General features: G+C 42.7%; 1 protein-coding gene across 3 annotated transcripts in view; it reads right to left on the reverse strand.

The window, feature by feature from the left end:
• Nucleotides 1-8613: 8613 nt before the first annotated feature.
• Nucleotides 8614-12262, reverse strand: part of ppp2r2bb (protein phosphatase 2, regulatory subunit B, beta b) — a 54960-nt gene continuing 51311 nt past the window's right edge. For all 3 annotated transcript variants that reach the window (XM_060891250.1, XM_060891252.1, XM_060891251.1), the window contains one exon: nt 8614-9441. In XM_060891250.1, the coding sequence (XP_060747233.1) occupies nt 9162-9441 (280 nt within the window). In that variant the 3' untranslated portion in view covers nt 8614-9161. The remainder of the gene's footprint in view (nt 9442-12262) is intronic.

Genomic DNA, 12262 nt, shown 5'->3' on the forward strand with positions numbered 1-12262 from the left:
GCCCTGTGATGGGTTGGCACTCCGTTCAAGGTGTATCCTGCCCTGATGCCCGATGACGCCTGAGATAGGCACAGGCTCCCCGTGACCCGAGGTAGTTCGGATAAGCGGTAGAAGATGAATGAATGAATGACTTAGACAACATTCCTACCAGATTAGAAAAGGTAAGAAAGATCATGTACTATACACCCAAAGCTGGACGGGATGAACAACACAACAGAGAAAGAAAGCAGAGAAGAGACTGATCAGACTTTTGGACACATTGGAACCCCTCGGCTTAAATTAGAAAATAATTTACCAAATAAATTATGTCATTAGAAATTAGGCTTCTCCCTGCAGTGATTACTACCTGACGTTCTTTGGACATCTACTGGTGAAGCATATACAGTATGTGGAGAGACTGTTGAAGACACTCCTGAAATGTAATTTTAATAATTGATGACCTATTATGAAATTGTTAGTTTTGTTTATTTATTTCTTTAATTATATGCACGTTTTGTACAGTGTGGTGATATATGCAATTTATTGTGAATTTTGAAATAATTTTTTTTTTTTTCCCATTTTGTATATATTTGGCATTTTTAGCAATTAGGATAGGGTAAGGGTGAGCACTTAAACACAACAACAATACATTTAAATGATAAAGACACAGGTCAATTTCCAGGGTATTACCGTTTTTTAGCATTTCAATCTTCATATTAATTGAATCTTAATTAAATGCTATTAATTAGACTATTTTATCATAGATTTATTTATTTATTTATTTATTTAAAAGTTTTTTTATTGACTCTTTTTTAAAAAAAAGATCTTTGGGGGCTGATTGCAAAGGGAGTAAGTTCTTCACCAGTATTGGCAGTAGAGAGGGGACAGGAGGATCTGTAGGATAAAGTAGCTTGTGGTTAACTAAATTAAAATGTTTACAATGAGGATACTGATTCCTTTGCTATCCTTGACTAGGTCATTTACAGCTCATACAGTGTGGTAGGGACGGGACCAATGGACCTGACCATGACACGGGGACCCAGTAAAGGGAAAGTGGAAGTTTTTAGGGTAAGCCTGTGCATAATAAACTCATCAGAGATTTAAAAAAAAATATTTATAAACCCAAACCTTCTTTAACCCTGAAATGCTGTTTTTGCACACTTTTTGATCTTTGCACATGTTGTCTCACATTTCAGTCGTTTGCTGTTTTGCACAATCCTTTACATTATCTCACGCTGCTATAACACTGTGTTCATTCTAGTATTTCTGCACATGCAATATTGATTGAACATATAGTTTTTACACTGGTCGGCGCTGTTTCTGTTTACTGTCTTTTGTGTATTGTCTTTTTTGTATTGTCTTGTAATTTTTTTGTCTGCACTGTCTTGTCTGTCTTGTCCTACACTGTTTGCACCAGGTTGCATAGTTGCACTTTATGTGGCTAAGACTTACTTACTAAGTCCTTAGCTCTGTTTTTGCTTTTATGTAGCATCATGGTCCTGGAGAAACATTGTCTCATTTCACTGTGTACTGCAACAGCTATATGTGGTTGAAATGACAATAAAAGCTTCTTGGCTTGACAAAAACCCAAAAACTGCATTTCTTTCCTCTTCAAACTGATCATCCAAAAGAGGACTTGAAAACATTAGAAATTAACAGCTTAAATCCAAAAACTACTATTTTGAAAAGACTAAAAGAAGTATGGAGAGTTTTTTTTTGTTCTCTGTGCAAAAAAAAATTACTCACTATACAGTGACCCTGACCTTAATCCTAAACCTAATCCTATTGTAACCCTAACTCTACTATAACCTTAATCCTACAGTAACACTAACACCAACACTTCTGTAACCTAAGCCCAAAACTACAATTTAGAAAACCACCTTTCCTCTCCAACCTCATTATTCAGAGAAGAATGCATAAAAATAAAAAGAAATAGCTTAAAACCCCCAAAAAACTAAAGACATAAGGAATAGATTTTTTAGTTGTAGCCTGTACAAAATAATAGTATTATAATAGTAGTGGTCCATCCATCCATCTTCTACCGCTTATCCGGGGCCGGGTCGCGGGGCAGCAGTCTGAGCAGGGACACCCAGACTTTCCTCTCCCCAGACACTTCCTCCAGCTCCTCCGGGGGAATACCGAGGCGTTCCCAGGCCAGCCGAGAGACATAGTCCCTCCAGCGTGCCCTAGGTCTTCCCCGGGGCCTCCTCCCGGTTGGACATGCCTGGAACACCTCCCAAGGGAGGCGTCCAGGAGGCATCCGGAACAGATGCCTGAGCCATCTCAGCTGACTCCTCTCGATGTGGAGGAGCAGCGGCTCTACTCTGAGCTCCTCCCGAGTGACCAAGCTCCTCACCTTGTCTCTAAGGGAGCGCCCAGCCACACTGCGGAGGAAACTCATTTCGGCCGCCTGTATCCGGGATCTTGTCCTTTCGGTCATGACCCAAAGCTCATGACCATAGGTGAGGGTAGGAACGTAGATCGACTAGTAAATAGAGAGCTTCGCCTTGCGGCTCAGCTCTTTCTTTACCACAACAGACCGGTATATCGACCGCATCACTGCAGAAGATACACCGATCCGCCTGTCGATCTCCCGCTCCATCCTTCTCTCACTCGTGAACAAAACCCCAAGATACTTAAACTCCTCCACTTGAGGCAGGAGCTTTCCACCAACCTGAAGGGGGCAAGCCACCCTTTTCCGGCTGAGAACCATGGCCTCGGACTTGGAGGTGCTGATTCTCATCCCTGCCGCTTCACACTCGGCTGCAAACCGTCCCAGTGCACGCTGAAGGTCCTGATTTGAAGAAGCCAACAGGACAGCATCATCTGCAAAAAGCAGAGACGAAATCCCGTGGTCTCCAAACTGGACTCCCTCCGGCCCCCGACTGCACCTAGAAATCCTGTCCATATAAATAATGAACAGGACCGGTGACAAAGGGCGGCCCTGCCGGAGTCCAACATGAACCGCCACCTTATTGTGGTGGAGGGGTTTGCGTGCCTGAATGATCCTAGGAGCTATGTTGTCTGGGGCTTTCTGCCCCTGGTAGGGTCTCCCAAGGCAAACAGGTCCTGGGTGATGGGGCAGACAAAGAGCGGTTCAATACCCCTAAGAAAAATACAGCAAGGTCCGTGACGTTGACCGGTATGGCGCATCTGGGGCCCCACCCTGGAGCCAGGCCCGGAGTTGGGGCTCGCATGCGAGCGCCTGGTGGCCGGGTCTTACCCCACGGGGCCCGGCCGGGCTCAGCCCGAAGGAGTGACGTGGATCGATCTCCTGTGGGCCCACCACCTGCAGGAGAAACCGTAAGGGGCTGGTGCAATGTGGATTGGGTGGCAGTCGAAGGCGGGAGCCTAGGTGACCCAATCCCTGGACACGGAATCTGGCTCTAGGGACATGGAATGTCACCTCGCTGGGGGTGAAGGAGCCTGAGCTGGTGCGGGAGGTTGAGAGATACCGACTAGATATAGTTGGGCTCGCCTCCACGCGCAGCTTGGGCTCTGGAACCCAACTCCTCGAGAGAGGCTGGACTCTCTACTACTCTGGAGTTGCCCGCAGTGAGAGGCAGCGGGCTGGTGTGGGCTTGCTCATAGCCCCCAAGCTCAGCAGCCATGTGTTGGAGTTTACCCCGGTGAACGAGAGGGTCGTTTCCCTGCGCCTTCGGGTCGGGGAGAGGTCTCTCACTGTTATTTGTGCTTACGGGCCAAATGGCAGTGTAGAGTACCCGACCTTCTTGGCGTCTCTGGGAGGGGTGCTGGAAAGTTCTACTTGGGGACTTCAACGCCCACGTGGGCAGCGACAGTGACACCTGGAGGGGCGTGATTGGGAGGAACGGCCCCCCCAACCTGAACCCGAGTGGTGTTCTGTTATTGGACTTCTGTGCTAGTCATAGTTTGTCCATAACGAACACCATGTTCAAGCATAAGGGTGTCCATCAGTACACATGGCATCAGGACACCCTAGGTCGGAAGTCGATGATCGACTTTGGGGTTGTTTCATCTGACCTCCAGCCGTATGTCTTGGACACTCGGGTAAAGAGAGGGGCGGAGCTGTCAACTGATCACCACCTGGTGGTGAGTTGGATCCGATGGCCGGGGAGGAAGTTGGACAGACTTGGCAGACCCAAACGTACTGTGAGGGTCCACTGGGAACGTTTGGCAGAGTCTCTGGTCAGAGAGATCTTCAACTCCCACCTCCGGCAGAGCTTCAACCAGATCCCGAGGGAGGTTGGAGACATTGAGTCCGAGTGGACCATGTTCTCCACCTCTATTGGCGACGTGGCCGCGCGGAGCTGTGGCCGTAAGGTTTCCGGGGCCTGTCATGGCGGCAATCCCCGAACCCGGTGGTGGACCCCGGAAGTAAGGTATGCCGTCAAGCTGAAGAAGGAGTCCTATCGAGCCTGGTTGGCTCGGGGGACTCCGGAGGCAGCTGATAGGTACCGGAGGGCCAAGCGAGCTTCAGCCCGGGTGGTTGCAGAGGCAAAAACTCGGGTCTGGGAGGAGTTCGGTGAGGCCATGGAGAAGGACTATCGGTTGGCCTCGAAGAAATTCTGGCAAATCGTCTGGCGCCTCAGGAGGGGGAAGCAGTGCCCTGCTCACACTGTTTACAGTGGGAGTGGGAATCTGCTGACTTCGACTGGGGACATTCTTGGACGGTGGAAGGAGTACTTCGAGGATCTCCTCAACCCCACCGCCATGTCTTCCACTGAGGAAGCAGAGGCAGAGGGCTCAGTTGAGGACTCGTTGATCCCCCAAGCTGAGGTCACTGAGGTGGTTGAGAAGCTCCTCAGTGGCAAGGCACCGGGGGTGGATGAGATCCGCCCTGAGTACCTCAAGTCTCTGGATATTGTGGGGCTGTCTTGGTTGACACGCCTCTGCAACATCGCGTGGCGGCTGGGGACAGTGCCTCTGGACTGGCAGACTGGGGTGGTGGTCCCTCTGTTTAAGAAGGGGGTCCGGAGGGTGTGTTCCAACTACAAGGGGATCACACTCCTCAGCCTCCTCGGGAAAAGTCTATGCCAGGGTACTGGAGAGGAGAATTTGGCCGATAGTTGAACCTCGGATTCAGGAGGAACAATGCGGGTTAATAGTAGTGGTAACGGCCCCAAATCTGTAAACCTAATCCGAGCCTTAACCATACAGTAACTTTACCTTAACTACGTCTGTAACTCTAACCCAACTTTATCTCTGAGCCTATCCCTAACTTTTAATAACCCTACTAAAACCCTAATTGTGTTTTCACACTATCCCAACCTTAACCACCCTGTAACCCTAACCCTGAACCAAAAATTGCAGTTTTGAAAATCACCTGACTGACTTTATTTTATTTTTATATTACTGCATTTAAAAAGTAAAAATTAATGCACATCATAAATAATAAAAAGCTGATATTTTGAGTATACCAAAAAAGCCTGTACAAACTACATTACTGTAAACCTCACCTTAACCTTTAATTCTAACCCTAGAGTAACCCCAACCCCACTATAATCCTAGCCTTACTGTAACACTAAACCTGACCCCAAAACTGTCACAAAAATTTTGAAAACCATCCAAATTTCTTTTTTCCCCAAACTCATCATCCAAAAGAGTATTTATTAAGAGTTGTTATGTTATTTTGATAAAAGTAAAAGGAGAAGGAATTGATTTTTTAAGATATAGCCTATGCAAAATAAATAACATACTGTCATCTAAACTTAACCCTGGTGGAACCCTAACCCTAATCATATTGTCAAACCTGCCTCGACAGGAAATCTGGTCCCTGGATACCTGCCCTGGAATGTAAAAATACACATAAGGAGAGCAAGCTGGTCTCTGCCCAAAGCAGAATCTGCCCCCTTGTTTGACAGGTGGTACCAGACAGTCATACAAGTTGTAAGCTTCTTTGGGGGTTCTCCATACATAAACTCGACCTGCCTTAGGGAATAATGTCGATGATGAGTATTCAGACCATGTCACTCATTTCCAGTCTTCAGCTGTCCAGGTTTTATAATCATGACACCATCTTTAATGGTTTAGCAATTGCAACTCTTCCATGGATGTTGGCTTTGTGAAGTTCTCTGCATACTGTTTTTATGGAAAAAAGGTCATTAAGGTTAAGTATATTAAGTTCTGTTGTCACTTTTTCTCTTTCCCAGTGTTCGATGGTCCCTATCCTTAAGTTTTGATTTTCATACATTTTTTTTTTACTGATGAAGTCTTGCCATGCTTTGTATACGCAGTGACAATCATGGAGACTGTTGCTCAAACATATATCCAATTAAATACAAATTAACAGATACAGAACAATTAGTAATTGAACACACCTGACATTATGCAAAAAATGCCAACAGAAAAATAATAACTGTACCTTATTACCTAGAATGAAACAAATCCGAATAATTCAGATAGTATGAAGTTAAGTTGATGTTTTTACCTTGATGAGACTCTTGGTAACCGTAAACCTTGAACAAACTAACCGTGTGCATCTAGGTACCATTCCATATCTGCATGCTTTTAAAGCATTCACAGGATATCTGTTTGTGATAATGACTACAATTTGAAAAAATAACAATATAAGACAAATAATACTGTAGCAACACTTCCACCAAATCGTGACTGCAAATCCCATATACCAAGTGCATAAGCAGAATTTTTTTTTCTTTCTTTACAAAAATGACCCTAAATTGGCAGTCAAGTAGTTAAAGCATAGGCACTCTTGTATAACATTCATGCTAACATTACTGCATCTCAAGGAAACACATTTCAGTATAAACCCATTAACTGCCCTCCATTAACAGTCTTTATTTATCACTGATGGTTTTTTAATGTGCTTCCCTTTGCTCTTTTGGCTCTTCTGACAAGCCCATCACTGCCACTTTCCTCTATCCTACCCATAACCAAGTCTGCATTCATTTCTCAGTAATTCATCATCTTTTATCATGGCAATATCACCAGCTTGTAGATTTCTCTTGGAGAAATGCCATTTTTGTTTGGCAAGTATATTTGCGCCAATGACAATTGTTTCCCGGGATCCAAAAGCCACTGGACCTTATCTCATTTATAGTGAATCCTTTTCCTTGGTGTACAATCCTTTCATGAACGTAAGCAATAATCCTTCTTGATGATTCTTTGGGATGATTATTGGGTGTTTTACAGAGTCTGGATGAACAGTACCACGTCTATGTCCCAACCGCAGCACATTGTCTATTTCCATTTATTTTCTAGTTCAGTTTTTCCCATCTCTGTAGGAATTATTCTGCAGTCATTTGATAATATAAGTTCTGCCGTTTGTTGCTCTGTCACAGTACTGAGATAATTAGATTTGTCTGCATTAGCGCTTCTTAAAAGATGTGCTAAACCTCTGATCACCTTTGACAAAGAGGAAAATTTTGAAAATTGACCAAGCGCAGATTTTCCTTACACCCTGTGTTCAAAATACAAGGGGTTTTCACCTCTGAATCTCTTAACAAAAGTTCAAGAATAAATTTGCTATAGGCATCTGATTCCCCCACAGAAATTTTGGGCCAGTGAAGTTTGGGGCAGGTCATTCCTTCACTGTTAATCCCTCAATGCATAGTCAGAAAGTTTTTCCTCCATTGGAATATACTTTGACTGCAGGGTGGTTGTACTGAGGTGTATTCTTTGTACTTGATTTCTGACAAAAGTATGAAACCTGTGTACATTACTTATGTATCCTAGCACTACTTTGTAGTCTCTCCAACATGTCTTTTCAGTAGCAGCATAATCCTAATAATTATGCATAATTCTTTCTTAAGCATACTGCTCATTGTGACAGAAATGGCTGCAGCAGCCAGCTCTTCTCTTGGGATCGTTGGAAATTTAAGATTTAAAAAATGTAAATTTATCCTCAACTTTGCCATCACTACTGCACAGTGAACCTAAGGAGGAGGTATGTTCCACTTTTAATTAGCATTACTTTGTTTGCAGTTTGCTTCTCAAGTCAGGTTACTGTTTGGGTTTATTGCATGTTCTCCCAGTGTCCATGTCAGTTTCCTCCCAAAAAAGGTCAGTCAGTGGAGTGGCTTTAAGTAATAATCCCTAGGTGTACATAAGTATGTGAATGTGTGAAATATTCCTGTCTCGCTACGGGGATAGTCCCCACAACAACTGCAAACTTTAACAGGATAAAGTTGTTAATAGTGAGTCAGAGATACTTTAGGATTTCAGAATTCTCTTCTATATATCAATATCTATATCTATCTATCTATATATATATATATATATATATATATATATATATATATATATATATATATATATACACACATATATATCACATTTTTCTTTTATCTAGAAAGGGCAGAAAGTTTAGTTGGACATGCTATCTGAATGTAAAATAAAACTTAGAGTCTGTTCTGCTGTTAACCAAAGTTGGCATTTCATTACAACAAATCCTTATGATTGTCTTTTAATAACTGAGACTGCTCATTTAAGAATGTAAAAAAATGCAAGAAACACGTGAATTAATATTTTTTAACAAAATGTAAGTGCACAGCAGAGATACACTGCATAGAGCATGGGCTACACTGGGCAGTGCCTGGAAAAACCTTACCGTCAGGCTTTTTAATTTTTTTTAAATGCATACATGAGTGGTTTTCAAGCATACAGGTAAAAAGCCATGACGCCATAAAAGAAAACTGGCTTCATATGATTTTTATTATCCTTTTTAGAGTTTATTTAGAAAATTAGAACAAAAGCAGTAAATTGCTACATAGGTTGTGTATTCCATCTTAAACCAATGCTGCAATTGTAGTCCCATGTTAGAATTATGCACCTTCTTTCATGAAGTGAAATGGTGAATAAACAAATTTAAAGGTTGGATAAATGAGGTACCGGCAGCCTGGTCATTCCATATCTGCATCTTGTGAATTTGTCAGATACCTGGGGTTGAGAGCAATCAGCTCTGATTTTGCAGCAAAATTGAATGTCCACCTTATTGCTGTCCATAGTGAACTACAGCACAGGAGTATAATTGAAGGGGAAAACTAAAAATGGAGCAGGCAGCAGTAATCTTTGCAATCTGTCAAACTGAAATGAACAGTGAATATAATTCATTGCAGTTAGTACTTTCTCAACAAAAAGCTCGACTAGACATTTTCCTTTGAATCCAAAACCAGAAGCAGTAAATCTAAAAATTTCCTTGAAGATGATTCTGTCTCTGTGAAGGAAAACATGGGCGCTACATGCTAGTTGACCTTGTCCTGGAAAATATAGAGGTTGTTGGTGGCAGCCACGGCGATGATGTTCTCTGATGGGTGCCAGGCTGTGTGAAGGATTTTTTTACTGAAATCTAGGCTGTCTACACTGATCTCATCTTTACGTCGCTTGCCACCCACACACACCTTGCGTGGCTTGAGAATGGCACGAGGTTTGCTGTTTTCCCGGGATGCCTCCAGTGTGACATCACGCTTGGTGTTACGATCAAACATGCGAAAGAAGTTATTGTAGGATCCAGTCATCAGGACACTAAGAGAGAAGAATTGGAATAATTTACAACAAAATAAACTACAAACATATGTGTACTGCATTAAATAATGATTGATTGTTTTCAGTGATTGGCAAATTAAAATTTACAAAATATATGCTATATAATGGGAATTATTTATCAAGCTCGATACAAAAATGTGTTCTCAAATCATTTGTAGGAGAATGTTATCATGGGTTTCATGAAAATATTGCCAACAGCCTCTATGAATACATACATATAATCCTAAACCTTGTCCGCCACACCTACTTTGATCAAAATGCGCAGGCTATTTGGTAGTAAAGGCTACAACAGGGGACCAAGCTTTCTATTACAGAGCCCTGTAGTTATCCTTACATTTAGTATTTGGGACTCAGACACAGTTTTAGTGTTTAAATCCAGGAGACCCATGGGACTGCTATGGACAGGACCACTTAAGACTATAGTGCCAGCTTAGAACTGCACATGCAGTGGTCAAAGTCTCCATCAATGAATATTTGATGGCTTTGGCAGGAGGAAATTAGTGTTAAATCTTAACTGAACTTATACATATTTATAAGTTGCTCAAAGCCAAAGCTCCTGGTTCAGCAACTACACTTGGCTATATACAGATGTAAAAATGACATTATATTCAATCACAGTCTCTGGTGTCACCCAAATGAGGATGTAAAGAAATGGGAGTCTGTTTCCTCACAATTCATATCATATTTTTTCTTGCCTTCATTGTCTCAGGATTGTTTAATAGGGATAAATATTCATTTTAAACTATATAATTCAAATAATATAAACTCTCTGTCTAAAAGCAATAATTATACCTGACTGGGTTACTATACCCTCATAAGCAATAATTTGACAGTATAGTACTGCAGGAAGTAAAATATTGTTCTCATAAGGGTGACAGGCAATTAACAAAGGACGGACAGACCATTATAACCCTTAAAAGTGTAGGTCTTTCCTTCAGAGAAACTGCAAAGCCAATGTGTCAGTGAGTAGAGTTTCCTACACCACCAAAAAGCACTCATCAAAAGGAAACTGAAGCTCGACAGGAAGTCCAAGAGGAAGTCCAAAAGGAAGTGGTATGGCAGACCCAAAGTCACAACAGAACCAGAAGACATGTTTCTGAGAGTCAGCAGCATTTGTGATAGGCAGGTCACAGCACAACAGCTTAATGCACAGCTTAACACTAGTCGAAGTAAGCAATACTCAGTGAAAAGAACTGTGTAAATAACACTTGGAGTTGCAGATGTGACAGGCCAGTGGAATGGCAGTAGATGGCAAAATAAGAAAATGAGTCTTTCCTGGGACATGAAGCACTGCCAGTAGACTACTGAATACTGGAAGGTGTTATAGATGATTGAAATTGAAAATTCTTTGGTAGAAAAGAATTTGAAAATTCAAATCTTTGGTTCATCATGCAGGGTTTTTAGATGTTGTGGAATAGGCAAAAGGACGGTTCCTCAGTGTATGACACCAAATGTCAAACATGGAAAAGAGAGCATGATGTTCTGGGGCTCTTTTGCTGGATCCAGTGTCGGCACCCTGAACTAAAATTACAACAGCATTTTGCACTGCCAAGCAAAACCCTCTGGTATATGCTTAGTTGGTCAGGGGTTCACCCTACTGCAAGATAATGACCCAAAACCTACGTCCTGGCTGTGTCCAAGCTACCTTAGAAGAAATGAACAAGCCAGTAGTATTCAAATCATGAAATGGCCAGCACAGTGTCCAGAATTAAACCCCATTGGTCTGGTTTGGGAAGAACTGGAGAGAAGGGTGAAAGCAAAGCAACTTTTCCCAAGAAAGGATTCCACGAGTGTGTTCGGCTGTTATATCTACAAACGGCGACTACTTTGATGAGTCAAAACTTTAGATTTAGATTAAATTTTGTTAAACAAAACAATTCCATAATTTCTTGATGTCCAATTGTTTATTTGTTCTATGCTTTTATTTCAGAGTACATTGAGCTATTAAACTGTGTATATTTGGATAAAAACTAGAAAAATGGAGGTGTTATAAAGCAACTTTTGACCAGTAGTGTGTGTATATCAGCACCCCTGTTGTGGAAAGCAGAACACATGGATGCAAGGCAGGGCTACTTAACACTGGCTCTGATGAAACTTGCTACAGCCACTCCTCTTGCTGACCCCTGCTATGATGCCCAGTGCTTCCTCACAAAGTTGAGATGAGATGATGAGATTGAAATGTACTAGCAGACATTCAACAGAAAAGCTATCAATCAGCAGAGTAGAATAAAAAAGATGGTCCACATCCTTGTGCTTATCTGATTTATTATTCAACAGAGGAGGCCACTGACTATGTGATACGAAAGACTGACCACCAAGTGCAGTAAGTCCACTGGTGTTGGTGGTCAGTCTTTCGTATCACATAGTCAGTGGCCTCCTATAAGCCAATATGGAAGTTTGCTGAGAACGGCAAGGTGGTGGCTCCAGCCTGTTTGCAGAAGTGGTAGAGAAAGTTCTCATGGACCACTTGCTATGAGCTCTGACAACTGAAACATGACTGCCGAGCCCAAAGCCCCAGACAATACTCACTCATTTTCTACCGCTTATCCGAACTACCTCAGGTCACGGGGAGCCTGTGCGTCATTGGGCATCAAGGCAGGATACACCCTGGACGGAGTGCCAACCCATCGCAGGGCACACACACACTCTCATTCACTTACGCAATCACACACTATGGACAATTTTCCAGAGATGCCAATCAACCTACCATGCATGTCTTTGGACCGGGGGGAGGAACCTGGAGTACCCGGAGGAAACCCCCGAGGCACGGGGAGAACATGCAAACTCTACACACACAAGG

This window comes from Tachysurus vachellii, chromosome 17, assembly GCF_030014155.1.
Source record: "Tachysurus vachellii isolate PV-2020 chromosome 17, HZAU_Pvac_v1, whole genome shotgun sequence".
NCBI lineage: Eukaryota > Metazoa > Chordata > Actinopteri > Siluriformes > Bagridae > Tachysurus > Tachysurus vachellii.